We start from the raw sequence: 19,302 nt of genomic DNA on the forward strand, positions 1-19,302 counted from the left end.
TTTATTTTCAGAACAATCAGAAGATCACTTTATGGGAGAGAACCAGCAAGTGGATAAGGGATGTACCCTTCTCATGTAAATTCCCCTTCCCCCTCAGTAGCTCAAAGTAGTCTTGAGCGTGAGATCCATGTCTCTTCTATGTAATTAAGTTGTCACACTACACAGTGGTGAATCTAAACTTGTGTCAAACTTTTGCACTTGATAAGAGGACACAGCCAATCGCAGCTACACAATGAATCCCAGTATACAAAACAAAAAACACAACCCTTGATGTTTGAAGTGGCTTTCAGTAATTAAATTAAGACAACCAGTTAGAGAAGTGCTAACTCTACAGTAGCTTTGTCGTTTAGGAAATATCCGTGTTAGTAACTTGGATATTAAGCTGAGTCAGGATCAGAAAAGAAGAGTGTTTATTCTTTATGGTGACTATCGGTTAATTTATTTCTAAGAACATAAGAAAGAACATAAGAACAAGCCAGCTGGATCAGACCAGAGTCCATCTAGTCCAGCTCTCTGCTACTCGCAGTGGCCCACCAGGTGCCTTTGGGAGTTCACATGTAGGATGTGAAAGCAATGGCCTGTACCTTACATGTCCTTACAATTTCTGTACCTTACATGTCCTTAACCCGTTAAACACTATGGAATTTACTTCTGAGTAGGCATGCATATTATTGATCCGTAACATCTATTTGTTATAAAGATAAGATTTGATCCAGCCAACTTTTTTGCTCAGTCTTTTCCGATTCCCAGGTTCTGGGCAGCTTTTATCTAAGTTGACTCCATGATATCCATTAGACCCTTTTTGGTGGTCAAAACAGATCCTATCTTCCATTTTACATCAGCAAAACCATTTTACATCAGCAAAATATAGGGCAATGCTTTATGCATACCGTTAAAATGTTACATGTGTTTATGTCACCTGTGGAAGAAGCAACTGTCCATCAGACTCTATCCTCAGTCAAATCCTATGCTACTTTTTTTCTCTTTTAATTTTAAACTTTAAAAAGTTCTCGTAATGCTAAACATCATACTACTTTGTAAATTCAAGTTTGATTATGCTTGGAGCGGAGCCGAAATAGAACCTGTCATACTATACTATTGATGGTAATTGAGGGCTTACAGAGTATGGCATTGATCTTGTTAAATTTCTTCCCAGAACATGGAGAAAACTGTTGGTATTGAGTCTTCTTTTTTAATTAGCAGAGGCCAGATGCTCCAGGCAGAGAACACCTGTGCTATCTGAGGTATCGGGGAGTTCAGAGCCCTGGCTTTTTGCATGCCGGTGGGAATGAGAAATAACTGACTTTGTGGAGATATGGATTGTTAAAGACCTTAGCCATTGCTGTTCTCATGATATGCTCTCATTCTGGAGAGTGCAGAAAATTTGCTTCAGCCCCGTAAGGCATCCACTGGTAAAAAGTTTGGATGGAAGATGGTTTTAGTGAGAATCTGGTTTGATCGCAAGTATCCTAAGTCTGTTAGCATCTTATTTGGGTGGCTGGTAAGAAGTAGACAACTCTGGCCTTGCCTATAAAAATGTAATATCTTTCGGTCTTTTTGGAAAGGATTTTAATGAATTTAACTCTGTTTAGGCTTGCACTGTGAGTATTTTACAGATTTCTTTTAAACATAATGTATAAGGTTCTTAAGTTTTAATTGAAATATGCAGCAAACTGAGGTGGAGAAACTCTATCACATTTTATACTGATGAACCTCCCTTAAAAAGGACACTATGATTTCAAATCTATTGGAAGGCATCTTGACTGGGCAGATTTTTCTTAATGTGGTCTCTATGTATAATACTGAACAGTGCTCTGCCTTTTCAAAAAATCAGCCAAGACTGCAGACTTCTGATGAGTCAAGAGAGAACTTGCCTCTGGGAGATTCATTTCATACTCTGGAACATTTTATCCCAGGGCTGCTTTTCATTTCACATTTGGCATTTGGATAAGGATACCAGAGTACAAAGTACGTACAGGTTGTGTCGACTGAGAATGACTCAAACACCTTTTTTCTCAGGAAACTAGCAGTCCTCTTCTAGTTATCACTTCAATGAGTTTTAAGAATATTTGTGATTCAGCTGTGTGAACACCACTCACAGATGACGTTAAATGAACACATTTTGTTCTCCAGTATTAAGATGCAAAAAAAAGAAAGAAGGACTGAATGAATGAATGACTGAATGAATGAATGAATGAATGAATGAATGAATGAATGAATGAATGAATGAATGAATGAATGAATGAATCTCAGTTCTTCCATGCCTGTGGCAATGAGTTTATGGCTACTCATATAGAACACAGCACTACAAAGTAAGTACTATCAATACTGATCTTGTTATCCTCAGCAGCTTAAATTTTCGAGGCAAAACCTAAAGGAGAAAAACAAGTAGCTTTAATGTTTTTATAATTCTAAAAACCTTTCTCCCCCCTCAATAATTTTCCCATACTAGTTGCCAGAGTGCATTTTGAAATATGACTGGATCTCAGCAATGTGCTAGACTATCTCTTCTACCCCTTCCCCCTTCTTCTGTGTTAAAGAAAAACCTCTGCAGAGCAAAAGCAGTCCATATGACCACAGCCTGCGAGAAATGTGAAGACAATTGTAAAGCTCCCATAAACTGGCAAGATCTGCTGAAACTGTCGTGTTTTTTCCCTTGCCAGGAGCCTCCTCCTTGCCTGGTGTCATTTCTCCAGCTCTTGTGGGATGAGATTAGTCTACAACAACAAAGTAGCCAGATGTCTGGTTCAGAGAGTGTCCCGGGGGTCAGGGGATGGCAGGCAAGTGGAATCATCCAGGGTGAAGATCAAAGATACCTGAGAATTACTTATGGGCACATAGTATGTGTTGTGCCCATTATTAACAGTCTGTGAAAATTTGTATCCCTAATTAACCCTTTTGTTGATTAAGGTTTTAGAATGTGAACACAGCAGTGAATGGTGTGTATCTGTTCCTTTTGGCAGCAATGAGCAAGCACAGAAAAACTACCCAAACTCTTTTCTGCTGTGTGTAATCTATTCTCACCAAAGCAAGATATTTTAGAAAGAATATTTATCTTTGATTCAGTTTTAAAAATTGTTTTCTGGTGTAAACAAAATCCAAACAGGACCCCTTCAAGTAGTTCCTCTCCCTTCCCCCCTCCAAACACTGTTCTTAATTAAAAAATAATTACCTTTTTATTTAACTAGATTATCCTGTGAGGAGTGTTGATATTATCCTTTGTTTTAGCATTAGACAAAGTCAGAGGAATAGTGGATTGGGTTTAAAAAGAACATACAGATTGCACAATGCTCAACTCCGCGACCCATTCTCCCAGGCTTTTGTGCATTCACTCTTTGTTATCAAGGGCCTCATTAGTGACCTGGTTGTCTGCATTTTAACCACTGTATCTTCTCTATATACAAAGTCATGTTAATGTGTTGATATGTATTTGTGGGGGTGGAGAAGAGTGGCTGTGTTCAGGGTAAAATTGCATTTGCAATTTATTGCCTCTGATACATGTTGAGCAATTTTAAGGGACAATTTTGAGTGAGCAGACATTTTTAAACCCCAGTAGGAAAGCCCTCTAGAGTAATTTAAAGGACATAATTGATTTATCTGTTTCAAACTTGACAGCATTGCCATTTTCTTTCTTGCTCTCTCTCCCACTCTTACTTAACAGCACTAAAGGAAAGCAGAATGGGCTGATCGTTGCTACAAGAATACATTTTAAACTTTCATTTCTTACTAGTAAGGCCTGAGGTCTATGTAGGTAAACTGAGGCTGTTAACGTTGCTGAGATTTCATCATTGCTTGCTTACTTCTCCTTATTGTAGCCTATCTAACAATAATAAAAGCATGGGCCATTAATAAAATAAAATAGTGGCTGGAGTGAAAAGGGGGTTGTGATCTTTAGCAAATGCTATATTATTGCACTGCATTTCATTGGTAATTGATATGTGTAGGGTTTTTCCCCCAATGAACAAAACTGATAACTAGGGCAACATCTGGGACCCAAGAGGGTATAAATGGAAAAGTGTTTCAGCAGGAAATTGAGCCGTGTATGAGACAGGGGAACAAATAGCACTTTTGACCAGCAATAAACAGCACACGAGGAACAAAATATCTGCATAAAACTTAATTTCCTCAATAAAATTTTGCTTGCATGAGGAAATAGGCGATCTTGTATTATATGAAAATGCCCACAGTAAGCATAATATCTCTGAAACCTGGCCTGTATCTAGAGCTGTTACATATAGTGTATATTCCAGACAATATGAATTCATATCCAGGACCATGTAATTCAAGAAGTCAGTGTGTTTGGCAGCTAACACAATAAACTTTCAGTTGTCAAATGATTTCATTTAATTTGATTTTTACGAAGAGTTTACAAATGTGAAGTTGTCTTTCCAAACATCAAATGTCGCAATATTTGTGCTTAGTTTAAATAACGTCAAGGAGTGCCTCTTGATAAAGGGAAGAAGGCAGAGATATGGATTTGCTCTGTCTTTTTCCAGCCTTTGACCCATCTCACAACGCAATGGTGGTTAGGCTAGGCTGCTAGGAAAACACACCCTTCTCCAAGACTAATCTTGTACAATGCCAGGTCCATTAATAATAAGACCTCCACACTACAGACTTTGCAAGGCAAAAAGTGAACCTGGTATATATGGCCAATATCTAGGAGGGCAAAACAGTCGCCCCGAAAGAACTGGCCCACCAGGTTTCTTGGTCCTTCATAAGTCCGGGGGTGGGGTGGGGGTTATATGGGAAGCTTTATCCTTCAGGGCACTGCCTGTCTCAGAGATTCCAGGCATTGATTGTGGGGGGCTTGTGTAGGATGCTGAGGAGAATTAGGCTATTTGATTGATGTACTGACCAAGCCTGCCAAGTCAGTTGGAGGTAGTGGCGGGTTGGGCCTTGAAGTTCCCCAGGATGATCGTGCTGGGAGATTTCCACGTTCATGCCGATGCTGCTGCTTCCAATCAGGCTATGAACCTAGGGTCCTCCATGGTGAGACTAGATTCTCCCAATTTGTTTCAGGTCCCACACATCAAGCAGTCCACACTCTGGATCTGATCTTTGGTATGGGGGTGGATATTGGCCCGATCTATTGATAGTGTGTCATGGTTGGACCATTTTGTCCTGAAAGCCTGTTAAGGCCTGGCTATTAACCATGAAACATGTGCAAGCTTTTTGGCAGAGAAAAATGTTATTCCTCCACCAAGACATCCCCATCAAATTTGATGCAATTAGTGAACTAGAGGTCCCTTGACTGTCTGCAGGTCCAGCCTTAGACAAGTTCAGCTGTCTCTCCAAGTCCAATGTCAACAGGATCCTGCTGGCTGTGAACTCTACCACTTGCCTCTTGGACCTGTGCCTGTCTTGCCTGGTGAAAGCCAGTGGAGAAGTGTGCAGGCCCCCTTGAGAGACATAATCAATCTGTCCCTGCCTTCAGGGGTTTTTCCAGGGGGTTGAAAGAGGCAGTGGGTAAAGCTGCTCTTGAAGAAGCCGTCTTTGGATCCTCTTCATCCATCCAGATGGAGCTGCTGCTGTTGCACGATCTGATGACAGCCTTCAACATGGTCAGTTACTATCTATTGCCTCACTGCCTTCTGGTGCTGGGATACCTGGGACAGCTTTACAGTGGCTGTAAATGAGTGATCTCATTTTTTCAGGGACAGGGCCAGGGCACTAGGCAAGAGGACATCACCATGATATTTGTTTTGTGGCGAACCACAAGGGACAGTCCTCTCCCCAATGCTGTTTAAAATCTATATTCGCACCCTAACCTCGTTGTTTTGGAGTTTTGGGCTGAGCTGTCACCAGTACACTGATCAACACCCAGACGTACCTTTCAATGGGTGGCTGGCCAGACACCACCCCAGATATTTTTGCCAGTTGCCTAGAGGCCATGGTGAAGTCATTGAAACAGAGCTGACTGAAATTAAAGCCATAGAAGACAGAAGTCTTGTGTCTGGGTCGGGGAGATTTGGCAGGTACTGGTCACCCTCCAGTTAATATCTTCGCTGTTAACATCTTCGCTGACCATCAAGAGCTTGGTTGAGATACTTGACACTTCCTTATCTATGGAGGCTCAAGTCACAAATGTGATTGGCTGGCATTTTATCATTTATGCCAGACTAAGTTACTGGCCCTTACTTTTTGGGCCTTGACCTAGCTACAATGGTCTATGTAGCGGTCACCTGTAGATTAGACTATTGTAACTCACTCTAAACTGGACTGCTCTTGAGACTGACCTGGAAATTTCAGGTGGTTCAGAATGCAGCTGCACAGCTCCTTGCTAGGATATCCTGGCGGTAGCACATCCAACCAGTGCTCCACCAGCTGCATTGTTTACCAATGGAGTACTGAATCAAGGTTTTGATGTCAAATTTCAAAGCCCTGGGCAGACTGGGACTTTCGTGCCCCCAGATACATCCCCTGGCGAGTACTTAATTCTGTGGACGACAACTTGTTGGTTATCTCTGGTCTGAAAGATATCTGACTGTCCTCGGCCAGGGTCTTTTCTGCCCTGGATCCAGCCTGGTGGAATGCTTTGTCAAATGAGACCTGGGCCCTGTGAGACCTATTGCAGTTCCACAGGGCCTGTAAGATGGAGCTGTTCTGCCAGGCCGACAGGCGAGGGCAGCAACCCCATTCCATCATAGCTGGCCTCCTTTAGGCCATCTTCCCCTTTTCCTTTCTTCTTACTTTCCCCCTTCCCTTCCCCTCCTTAATTCATTCCCCTTAGTGACAAACTGATTTTATGGTGCCTTTTATAATGTACTGTTGCTTATTTTAATCTATTAATCTGCTGTTGTAAGCCAACCTGAACCTGTCATGGGGAAAGGCAGCTTAGAAATCAAATAATAAACAAATAAATCTACACATCTACTCCAAAACATTATAAACACACGCATTTATTTTGAAAAAGTTTGCACTTTTGACAGTGTTTTGATTTCTTTTAATGTTTGTTAATCACGTCCATGGTGCTCCTCAGCATATGAAGCCAACTTTCTGTGGGAAACATTCAGCAAATGGTAGACAGCACGGAGAATCCTGAAGTGGCAGAAAATGGCAGGCCCAAGAGGTGGAGAAAACGAAAGTGAGAACTTTAAACTTGGGTGACAAAATTAAAATGTTTCCTGCTCTTCACACAGCCAGCATGAAACATTTAGAAAACCTTTCAGAGAAAAAAGATCGCTAGTTTAGCGTGTTCAAAAAAACCCTCCGTTTTAGGCTGAAATAGACCGTTTTCAAAACTGTGGTAGGGGGGAAACTGTGTGAAATTCTTCCCCAAAATGCTTCTTTTTCTGCCTGAAGACATTTTATTTGTGCGGAAAAAGTCATGATTAAGGCCTCTACTATTTAGGAATATAATATACCTTGTGTTGCTGTTGTCACTTCTGTTTGTTAGACCTGTGACATCTGGTTCTTTGTAAATCTTTTGCCTTCTGTCTAGTAGAGTGGATTATTATTATTTGTTAGAATAAATGTAGAAGGAAGTTCCCCCAAACATGTTTTATGTTCACTACTTTTCTTTCTAGATCTGTGACTGTGAGTTAGTTGTTATTCAAGTAGGGACTTGTTTCACTGAAATGTTTCGTGTTCCAGCTGATCTCTCCAACAAGATCAAAAAGTCAGTGTTCTTCCTCCCTACTTTGTAGTAGCTAAAATGGAGCTGTGAAGGGATCTCATGTGGATATAAAGGCCTCGGCAGAGCATGTGTATAGCCTGGGGGGATTCCTCTGATGGCTGATGCCACCCATTTTTCTTATATATGAGCTATCTATATGGGTGTGCTGTGAATTCATCCTTTTGATGCATGTAACTGATTACCTGAAGTATTTCTACTCGCTTGTAAGTACCATTTACTTTTTAACTTTGTGTTAAGGGCAAAATCTGTGAGATGTGAAATTTACAATGCACCCTGTAGTTTTCTGGCATATTCTGAAAAACCTTTTGGAGCTATACGAATAATAAGCGCTGAATAAAAAGCATGTTTTCCGCTGGGTCAATTTGTAAAATTTCTGTTTTCAACAAGGCGAATGAGGTATGAATAGGTATTAATGTGGCCCCATCTTTATCAGTGAAAATATTAAGTGCTCACATTAAACAACGTATTTCTATTCATTCAAAACTGAAAACGACTTTATTTTACATGTAATAAAATAAAAGAATTGACTTGTTGAATTGGACTGGCGTTTTGTTCTCAACAGCCGCTGGCTAGACACCTTGAGGCACCTGAGAAAAGAGCATGAAGTTGATCGCTTTCCAGTGATTTTGAGGCTTATGCCTCTGTACATGTAAGCTCTACTTTAGCTTTCTTGACTAATGGTTAGTGACAAGAAGAATAATCATGGGGGAGGGAAAGTCTCATTGGCCCCTTCTCATTTCCGATTCTACTTTCTTTCTGTTCCCTATCCCCCACTTTGTGACTTGCCCCAGGCAAGTGTGAAAAGAAACAACTAACTGGCAGTAGAGAATTTGTCAAAAGCTATTTATTTGTTTATTTAGATTTATAACCCACTTTCCCTGCCAAAGCAGGCTCAGAGCTGCTTCCAGTATATTAATAAAAAATATATACAATATAATTTTGGGGGGTTAGCCTTAGGGAGGATTCTATGAACTTCGCTTGACCTCTTCCAGTTACCTTCTCACTATATTGTTGAAATGGTGAATATAGTGGCTTTTGTTCACATGGGTCCCATGGTCAAAAGACATCCTGTCTTCTGGATCTACTGGATTGTCCATATCTATATTCCAATTAATACAATAAAAATGGTTTATGTAGCAGTTTTTCTTGTGTAAAAACTGCACTGAATGGTCCTCATCAGGAATTCCTCTTCCATATATTTGATAACTCTAATAATGTTTTCCATCAGTTTCTCTCAGGGAGAAGTGAAAATGAAGCATCTAATTTTTCTGGAGCCCTTTGCCCCCTGCTCCACAGCACACCTCTTTTTAAAATTAGTTGCTTGAATGCATGCTAACCTTCTTGGAAGGAAGCTGATTTTTAGGTTCAGATCAGATGTCACAAACAAACCCCAGTCTGTTCATGACAGGAATGAACTTGGTTAATTGCCAGGCTTGCGTTTCCCCTCCCTTTCCCCTCTGTGTGGCATGCTGAGACATTGAATCTAGTTCCAATTAGTTGTGAGGTGTTAGGCAGGCTCCCTCACTAGCTGAAGTCTATTTCTGTCATGGTAGCTAGGATTTTTGACCATGACAGGCTACACAAAGGAAAGGAGGGAAGGAAGCACATGAGCCTGGTAGTTAATGGTTTGTTCCCATCATGAACCAATCTCAGGGAACTCAGAGATGTTTTCATATATGTGTTTTGAACATCAACAGTTTCTTGGATGAGCTTGTTGAGTGTTCTTAGGTGAATGCTATCTCTCCCTGTAGACCTACTCGTTTTTATTTGTGAGTTCTGGATCTTTTTCTTTTGCTGTATCTAAACACAGTTACTCAGATGCTCTTCCTTATAACAAAGTTGTAAGTTTTTGATCTCTTACATATTTTCTACAATGAATGTTTGTGCAAATAGTGCCCTTGTGTACATTTTTCCTGTCCTCCCTCAGGAGTTCTAAAGTAGTTTACACTGATCTCCTCACTTTGTCAAATTTCATTTTTGAATTATTTTTAAACTGGAGCATGTTCAGAATAAATCAGGTGTTTGAAATCACAATTTAGTTTAAAATCTGCTTAATTTAAGCAAGATAGAAAATGAGCTTTTTATAGTTGCTTAAATTGTATAAAAATTTCTAGAAAGTTGGGACTGCTTTTAATCAACTTTAATTTTAAAAAGTTTGTTCATATAATCATCCCTTATAGATGAAGTAATAAGTTAATATCGCTACAGGTTGTTCTATGCATTGTTATAAAAATGGCAAGCATACATTTCTTAAGCTTAAAAGAGTCTTGTTGCTCAAGATTTGCAGTCTCAGTTACCAGAAATCTCACTGTGTGTGGTCAGGTTGCTGGAAATCAAAGACTATGAATATTGGCTTTTGCTTTTTTCAGCATATAGTTTCTGTCTTTGAAATATCAATGATCTTATTTTTTTTTAAATCTACCTTTTCTCATTTGTTGAGTAGGAGACTGAAAGATAACGTTCTGCAAACCTGTACTTTGCATTGGGAATTTGATTTCAAGGACTCATTTCTGCTAGATGTTGCAATATGTCCTCTAGACTTTCAAAAGGCAATAAGTCAATCTCTCTGGAAACTATGCAGAAATTCAAATCATAAATAAGGAAATGTGTCAGGTACATTAAACAGACATAGAAAAATGGCTTTCTATCCTTTGTTGCAAGGTAATTGGGCACCACAGCTTGGCAGGAGCTGGTGCTATTGAGTTGGCTGTAACTGCCACAGGTTGATAGGCAGGTGATAAGGCAGCTTCCACTTGGGTCTGCACAGGAGGCCTACCTAATATGCTGTCTGCCCTAAGGGCCTATGGGAACACAGTTGGATTATTATGTTAATGCATGAGCCTGCTGCCCTCTTCCTATCCCAGCTGGGTTCCCTGTTGTTAGGAACTGCTTTGCACTGACAGTGGAGTAATATGCTTCATGATTGAAAGGGCAAAGGGGCTTGGAAGAAAAAAGAATAGGTCTACACAGATATGCAAATGAGGAAAGGAAGTCGGTAGGAGGGTTTCCTTATAGGTATAGATAGCGGATTTATTAGAAAATGTAATATAGAGCTGTAATTATACTGTTGTTTGGAAACCCTATTAAAATAATTTCCTTCTGCCTCATCACTCCTAATGTTAGTGAACACCAGAATAGAAATATTTACCAAAGAAAATGTGTGAATATTGATTTTTTTTCCTTTTAAAGTCAAAAGGGTGCAATACATAGCGCCAGTGTAGAAAGCAAACAGCAGTTTGCATGTTCTAAAGTGGCCACTGTTTCTTATACTGTTGCTAATTTTCTGCAATAGAAGTTACAGCAGCAGTTCAGTTGTTATAACAGGTGCACCAGTCCTGGAGTTTGTTTCCAAAGTAGAAGCCACCCTGTCATTGAAACTGGTTTATAATCAGCATAGGTTGTGGCAGTGGTGGCTGCAGTTCTATTTTTCTCGAATGCTGACTCATCTCAAAGATTTAAAATTCAATTGAATACATATTATTATGTGTGTAGTCTTCAAAAAAGAGTGTGGTTTGAGTTTTTATTGTGTACCCAGTCTTCTAAAGCAGAAATGGCTCACTTTTTCTTACATTTCAAGACTCCACTTCTAATGGGCAACATTTGTTGTCACTGCTCATGCTGGATTTCCCAGCCCAGCATTGGCAATCCCAGGAGACAGGGAGGGGCAGAATCCTCATAATTCTGGTTTACTGTGACATTGCTCCAGCATGAACCCGCAAAAAAGTTATCACTGTATCTGGTAGATACTTTAGAAGTCAACTGAAACTATTAGTTTTAACTGGGTTTTACCATGGTTTCTGCTCCTGCTATTCACCAGGCAGCAGCCAGAATGGATTAGGGATCACTTTTCAGTTCTCAAAATCTCCTGAGCACTGACTTTAGCTGAGAAAGAGATGGAGATCCTATCCTGTTATTTGCTATCCTGAGATATCATGTTTGGCATTATTAGGAACCACTTTTGTTCAGGCTGGGGAAGTATGCGATAGCCTAGTTATCTTTCTCTTCCATCCCAACTACTTATAGTCAGCATGTGTATGCTAGCTTCCAGCACTGGGCTAGTTTTGGTAATATGAGGCTAATGTGTCTACTTTCACTGAAGGTTGTTACAAGGGCTGACCCTCAGGTATTTTTGGCAGTCCTTGATAACCTATCTTACCAAGGTCACCACCACCACAGTATCAACAGAGCTGACCAACAACGGGCAGGGGAGATTTCATAACTGGGTGAGTTATACATCTGGTTGCCCAGATGTTTGGGAGCACTTGCTACTTTAGCATTTTCCACAATGATTGGTGTTCTTAACTGGAGATCTGGTAATTTGTAATTCACATATTGACAGTGCCGAAGTCATGCTGTTTGGTGTGACCCCTGATAGACTTGCAGCTTGGGCAAACTTGTTTTTTTCAGTCATATAATGAAGACATTTTCATCATGTGGGGGCTCTGTTCCTCCTCATCATTTGCTATTGTTTCATTTTTTAAGATGAAAAAGTCATTTCAGTGAACTAGTACATGATGGAATACCTTCATTTAGTAGAAAAGGTTCTTCGGATATATTCTGTGGATAAATGCATTTTTCTGTGGAGACTTGGACTGAACAAAATGTTCACCTTGAGTTTTAAAAAGTTTTTTTGTCTCTCTTGGCAGAGAACTGGCAGGAGGGGGACGTCAGTTGCTCTCCAGCATCACCCAACAAGATGCAAATGGCAGGCCTAGTCAGGTGCAGTGGGATGATCAAACTTATCCAGCTAGAAAGGTGACATCTCACAGAGAACAGAGTTTGGGAGGCTGAAACCCCTAGAGAAGTCTTCTCTTGGAGACTTCAGGAAAAAGTGCTTTGATGTGATCTGATCTGCCCTGCAGAGGGGAAATAGAGATGCTAATACAGGGTATGAGGAGAAGGGCCTCTTTTGTGCTGATTCCATTGAGGCAGGCAGAGTTCTCACAGTGGTTCTCAACCTTCCTAATGCCACAACCCTTTAATACAGCTCCTCATGTTGTGGTGACCCCCAACCCTAACATTTATCCATTTTACAGATGGAGAACACTGATGCAGGGAGTTTCAGGCAACCCCTGTGAAAGGGTCATTTGACCCCCAAAGGGGTCCCAACCCCCAGTGAGAACCACTGTGCTAGGGCAACGATTGCCATTTGCAGGCCTGCACAGAGGCTCCGTAAATCTGTTAGACCTGCTGTAACTTTTAATCTAGTCTTAGGTTAACATCTGTTAGGGCAAGTACAGAGGGAGGGATCGAGGAATTGCATTGCACTCCTCTTCTTTTGCATCACTTGTTCAATCTGTTGCTGTGCTGTGAGTATGCATGTGGGATTTTTCTTTTTTTTTTTACTAAACAATAACTTTTAATGCTGGTAGCACTAGGAGAAGAGAAGGAACGGTCCATTGGCAAGTGGCTTCTTCCCTTGTGGTGCACAAATATAGTATGTGGTCCCCATGGCAGCCAGATGCAGGTACAGGGAGGCAGAGGCACAAGGCAAAGTAGTGCAACAAAGGGAAGGTGGGAGCCCTGGTCTTCTCAGCTAGCAGTTCCTACAAAGGCCAGGTTGTGACATTTGGTGAATGGACAGAGAAAAAGAAAAGCTCACCTGGGTCTGAGGAAAGCCAAGTGGATGGCACATGCCAGACAGATACCTTGGATGGACACTGGTGCCCAGATGCCTCAAAGGGCCACTCAGAAAGGGACTGCAGGTCTCAGTGGGGCTGTTCTGCCACACACTCCACTATAACGATCTTGTTGTTCCATTAACATCATTTGTGGCCCCAGCAGGTAACTATTTCTTTTACTGTATTTCAGTGCAGCAGAAACGGTCAGAGAATAGTGTGTTGCAAAAAGAAAAAGAAAATCTTTGACCATGTGCCCTTAGAGAGAATTTTTAAAAGGTGCCATTTAGGCAGCGGCCTCAGTCTTTCACTTCCACCTAGAAAGTAATATTCTTCAGAGTTACAGGGATGCACCATTTAACTTGACCTCTAATCATATTATGGATTTGCCTTGAGGATGAGTAAGGAACAAGACCTTTAAGTGTTTTCATCATAGCTTTAAGTTCCCAGAAATTTTTAGCTTTAAATGAAACCTCTGTTTGGGAGGTTGTTATTGCTCTGTGGAGAATACCTTCTGGGGTAATTTAAAAGATAGAAAGGAAAAGTCACTCCGAGATCTAAAGTGCTTAACTGGAAGAGAGTCATATGCTGGCAGTTACTTAGGCCGTTTCCGCACGGCCAAAAGCAGCGACGCGATGACGTCGCAAATTGCGACGCATCCCAAAAAAAGCTGCTCGACAGACAGTGGCTGGAGCTAGCGGGCGCCCGCAGAAATCTGCAGAAATGTGACGGTTCAAGCGACGGGAAGCCGCTATGGAAGCGGCGTCTCGCGATGTTGCGCCTCTGGCGACTTAAGTGGCCGGTGCAGGCCCGACGCCATTTTTTTTGACGACAGCTCCAAGGATGGCTGTTCGCGACGAAAAGGCCATGCTGCGCCACATGGGGAAAAAAGAGTGGTTTTAAGCGCTTCTTAATACACCGCCTTCAAGCTACCTGGTTTAGCGCTTTCGCTGACGGAAGCGAAAACCTCCGCCGCTGCGCGTGCGAACGCTCTCGCTCTGACGCTTCTTTTTCCGTTGCGACGACGTCATATTTTGCCCGTGCGGAAACGGCCTTAGGCATCTCTGTTCAGGGGCCTTTTCTACTAAATCATAACGTGACAAATCATTTGTTTTGATGTGACAGCTGTTGCCAAGCCCTCTAAGCTAATAAGCCTTTGGTAGTGAACAAAACTGTGTTGTAAATTAAAATTTGAGATAGTTTCATAGCTGGGGGTTTGTGGTAGTCTTTTACTCATTGCTGAGTAACCTTTAACATCAGTGACAGTCAAAAGTTAAATTCTGAATCTTAACCCAACATTGTGTGTGTGTATAAACTTGAAAACACTTTAATTTGAGCTAACTATGGCACGTAGGAAGGGGAACATGCATTCTATAACTATGCTGTGCCAGCATGGTATAGCTGTTAAGAGCGATAAACACTAGTCTGGAGAACCAGGTTCAATTTCTCATTCCTCCACATGAAAACGTCTGAGTGACTTTGAGCCAGTCACAGTTCTCTCAGAACTCTCTTAGTCCACACAGAGGCAGGAAATGGCAAATTGCATCTGAATGCCTCTTGATAACCGTATGGGACCTCATTAATTGGCCGTAACTTGATGGTGCGCACACAAACAAAGAACTACTACAGCCCCAATGTCTCTTTCCCTCTCGGTCTCAGCAAGTTTAAACCCTATTAGCATATATTTGGGAGTTGGGATGTTTTTGCTCCATGTTCATCTATTTAGACTTACCTACATCAAACTTCATTTGCCAAATGGTTACCCACTCACCTAATTTGTGGAGGTTCTCCTGGAGTTCTTGAATCATCTTTGGTTTTTGCCATCCTGAATAATTTGGTATCATCTGCAGGCTTGATTATTACACTGCTCACCCCTAGTTTCAGATTATTTACGAACATATTAAATTGCTCTGTCTAAACACAGATCCTTTTGGGACACCACTGCTTACTTCCCTCTATTGTTGGAACTGTCCATTTATTCATACTCTTTGCTTCATGTTTTTTACCAGTTTTTAATCCACAAGAGAACCCATTGCCTTACTCCATGATGCTAAGTTTACTCCGGAGTCTTTGCTGAGGTACACTGTCAAAAGCTGTTTGAAGGTCCAAATATAAACTGTCTACAGGGTTGCCATTAACTCACAGAACAGGTCTTTTATGGTCTACAGTTCAACGAAAGCATTTACTGATACCTCAGCTCTCAAACTGTAGAACAGTTGTAAAAGGTGCTCCATGTAACAGGTAGAAGAAGCATTCTTTCCCCAGCTTTATTTCAAGGCCGCTTCCAAGCATCGCACGCGGGAAGTTTTTCGGCCAGGGTCGGGCGCATCTCGACGGGCGACCCGATTGACGCTTGTAGACCGGTCCGCGACGGACGGTCCTAGAAAGTGCCGGGCAGCTGGCGCCGCGGAGCGCAGGCGCCTGGCTGACCCGGTGTGTCCCCGGGCCTCCAGCGTTTTATCGCCGAGGTTGGGGACACGCTTCCTCTTTGGCGCTGGCCTGCTCCAGCGGCGCAGGGCAGGGGGGCATGTCCCCAGGCCTCGGGGACAAGGTAAGTACAGGGAGCGAGGAGGGGAAGCTGCCAGGAGGCCGCCATTTTCGCCGCTTCGCGACGGGTAGTTGAAGCTTCCAGCCGGTATTTCTACCGCGCGCTTCCGAAAGCCGCGACTGGGGAAATCGCCGGGCGTGGGGATCGGGCGGCCGGGCGCGAGGGCGATGCATGCTGCAACGCAGCTGCACCTCAGGCGTATCGCGCAGCCTGGGGACGCGCGCTTTGTCATTCCTAAGCCGCCGTTTATGGCCCGTGCGGAAAGGTCCTAAGTATTTCTGTCATGAAGGAAGTTGTAAAGGTGGAGAGAAGAACATCCTACAGTAAGAGGACTGGAGAGATCATCCCTTAAGTAGAAGATAGAAGATTTACCCTTCCCTGCACAAGGCATGCTTCATACTTTGAATATGCATGCTTTGTACACTAACATACCTTTAGATGAAGCCAAGGAGGTTCTGTCAAGTACTTTAAACCAAAGAAAGAATCTTAATCCCCCAACTTTTTCTCTAATGGAACTGATTGATTTTATTTTTGAAAATACTATTTCCAATTTGACAAAATATTTATATTCAAATTAGGGATGGGGCCACAGCCAGCTCCTGGGGTCGTTAATTTGTATATGGACCATCTCGAAGTCCTTCATTTTGCAGCCCCCATGCCAATCCTTTCTGGAATAAGGTAGTCATCTTTGAATGTTACATGGATGACTTGTTTGTGTTACTCTCAAATTCTTCTGTAGGCAAATTTGTTGAACGAATGAATGAATTCCATGCATCCTTCTATTCAGTTTTCCCATACAACAGATCCTGTTTCTGTTAGTATTTTGGACACTACTATGTTAGTTACTTCTACTGGAACCTTAGCAGTGAAACCATATGTTAAACCATACCTCATACGATCCCAGGCACCTTAAAAATAGCCTTCCCTATAGTCAGCTCCTTAGAATAAAGAGAAACTCCACTGATACAGGGGAATGTAAGAGAGTAGGGAGTACATTAAGCAAACGGTATGCTTTTAGGGGCTACCCACATGTTTTGGACAACACCTGGCAGAGGGCAGTACACATAGACAGGAGACATCTGTTTTCCACCCAACCTAAAAACTCTGAGACAAAAATTACTTGTGCCATGGATTACATGCCCATGGCCAACACCATCAAATAGTTTATGTTTAACTATTGGCATACAATTTCAGACATACTGGGATGCACTAACCCACCCAGAATACGCTTTAGGCATAAAACTAATTTATGGGATTTGCTCATAAGGTCTGATTTTTTTTTAAAAAAGGCTCTTATTCCACCTATCTCTATTAAAGGGTATTACTGATGTGGGCACTGCTCCACATGCCCACTGTCCATGAATATTACAGAATGTACACATGCCAACATTAGACATACGGTAAGTGGGAGTGAAAGTACCTTACAACATGCAGTTCTAACCAATGCATTTGTCTTTTGAAGTGCCCAAGCAAATTAATTTGTATTCAGATGTCACTAAGAGATATTTGTTTTAGATTAATTAAGCATAAATCTAGGATCCAAAATAGAGTTTTTGATGTCCCCTTCGTGCAACATTTCATTGACCAAGTGCATACAGAACATGACCTGAGATTTTGCTTCCTTTTTATCTATAAAGAGTGCCCATTCAGACAGGCTGATGAAAGGAAGCTCCTGCTCCAGCTTGAAGCCAAGTTTACATTTACTTTCAGAAGGCACCATTCCCTTGGATTAAATAATGAAAATCGATTACTCGGGTTATTTATAAACAATGGAACACACTTATTATATAAGACAAATTTTTCCTCCTTGAGAATCTTCTGACAGAGATATTCTTGTGTTTGTGAGTCTTTGCAGGACCTGTAAAAAGAAATATACTTAGATTAATGGAATTGGTGTTTTTCAGCCAGCTCTTATTATTGCTGAAACTATGATGCTATGTACTCTTAGACCATCTGTAAGCCATTAACTGTGTATATTGTAACTAGTGATGATCAGTAATTTACAAGAAGACATTTATGCTGCTTAACCAGTGGTGGGATTCAGCGGGTTCGCACCACTTCGGCAGAACTGGTTGTTAAAATGGTGCTTGTAAACAACCAGTTGTTAAATTATTTGAATCCCACCACCAGAACCGGTTGTTAAATTATTTGAATCCCATCACTGTGCTTAACCGTTATTCTTGGGAACTTTTTTGTACAAGTTGCGTTCTGTAAGTATATTTATTTATTTATTTATTTATTTATTTATTATTTGGGTTTATAAACCGCCCTCCCCCAAAGGGCTCAGGGCGGTGTACAACATGGATAGAGCACAATAACATTTTAAATACGATAAATATAAGTTAAAACAGCTCTAATAAGAATAAAAATAAACCCTTCCCCATTTAAAATGCAGCATTAATTAACTCAGGATGGCGGCCTCTACTAATTCCCATAACCCCAAACAAAAGGGGTGGCAGGATCTCCATGATGTCGTGAATGGAGAAAAAAGAGAGGAGGAAGGAAGAAGGATGAAGGGGGCCCCTATCAACAGCTGGTCTCCCCCAAAGGCCCGGTGGAACAGTTCAGTCTTACAGGCCCCAAGGAACTTCAGCAAGATCCTCAAGAGGGCCCGGACAGCTGATGGAAGAGCGTGCCTATTTCAGGTAGGGGCCAGAGCTGTAAAGCGCTCTGGCCCGGGTGGAGGCTAAATGCATCATCGGTGGGCTGGGAATCAATAGTAAGTTACTCCTGCTGAACGCAGAGGCCTATTCGGGACATATGGGGTAAGACGGTCCCGCGAGGGTATCGAGGTCCCAGGTCGCCGCTAGCGTCTTTAAAGGTTAACACTAACATTTTGAAAATGATTCTGGAATTCAATTGGTAACCAAGTGCAAGCGACGGAGCACAGGGGTAATATGTTCTCCCCTGGCACCCCCTGTGAGCATACGCACCGCTGCATTTCCTGGACCATTTTTAATTTCCTAATCAGACGCAAGGGAAGGCCCGCCAGAGCTTAGTTGCAATAGGCTTCAACCTGAGGTGACCGCTGCATTGACCACAGTGGCCAGGTCAGCTTGGGAAAGGAAGAAGGAGCAGCCGCCGGGCTCGACGTAGATGGTAGAACGCGACCCTGGTTATATGGGCCACCTGGGCCCCCATAGAAAGAGACAAATCCAGGTGGACCCCCAGGTCGACAGAGGGGGCTGTTAACAATATAGCCCCCCGCCTCAATAATCGGGCGGCTGAAAATCCCCAACCTCCCCCCCCCGCCCCAGCCAGAGGATCTTCCTCGCTTGCTGGATTCAGTTTCAGCCTGCTCTACTTCAACCAACCAGCCACGGCCACCAAACAATGCTGGAGAGCCGCAGAGGCAGCGTCAGCCCTCCATCGACACAGAATGAGCTGAGTGTCATCAGCGTGACAGGACATCGCCAGCCCAAAGTTCAAGACCAACTGAGCAAGGGGTCGCACATAGATAAGAATAATAAGGCTGGGACAACAGCTTCCCCTGAGGC

General features: G+C 42.2%; 1 protein-coding gene across 3 annotated transcripts in view; it reads left to right on the forward strand.

The window, feature by feature from the left end:
- The window catches only part of SLC10A7 (solute carrier family 10 member 7), a 168,596-nt gene that overhangs the window by 17,893 nt on the left and 131,401 nt on the right, over positions 1-19,302 (forward strand). The window contains exon 5 of one of the 3 annotated variants that reach the window (XM_048509709.1): positions 6,983-7,061. The exons of the other annotated variants lie outside the window; for them this stretch is intronic. Within the exon in view, the coding sequence (XP_048365666.1) occupies positions 6,983-7,045 (63 nt within the window). The 3' untranslated portion in view covers positions 7,046-7,061. Of the gene's footprint in view, positions 1-6,982; positions 7,062-19,302 lie in introns of those variants that run through there. 3 annotated transcript variants of the gene reach the window in all.

This window comes from Sphaerodactylus townsendi, linkage group LG10 (assembly GCF_021028975.2).
Source record: "Sphaerodactylus townsendi isolate TG3544 linkage group LG10, MPM_Stown_v2.3, whole genome shotgun sequence".
In the NCBI taxonomy this organism is placed as follows: domain Eukaryota; kingdom Metazoa; phylum Chordata; class Lepidosauria; order Squamata; family Sphaerodactylidae; genus Sphaerodactylus; species Sphaerodactylus townsendi.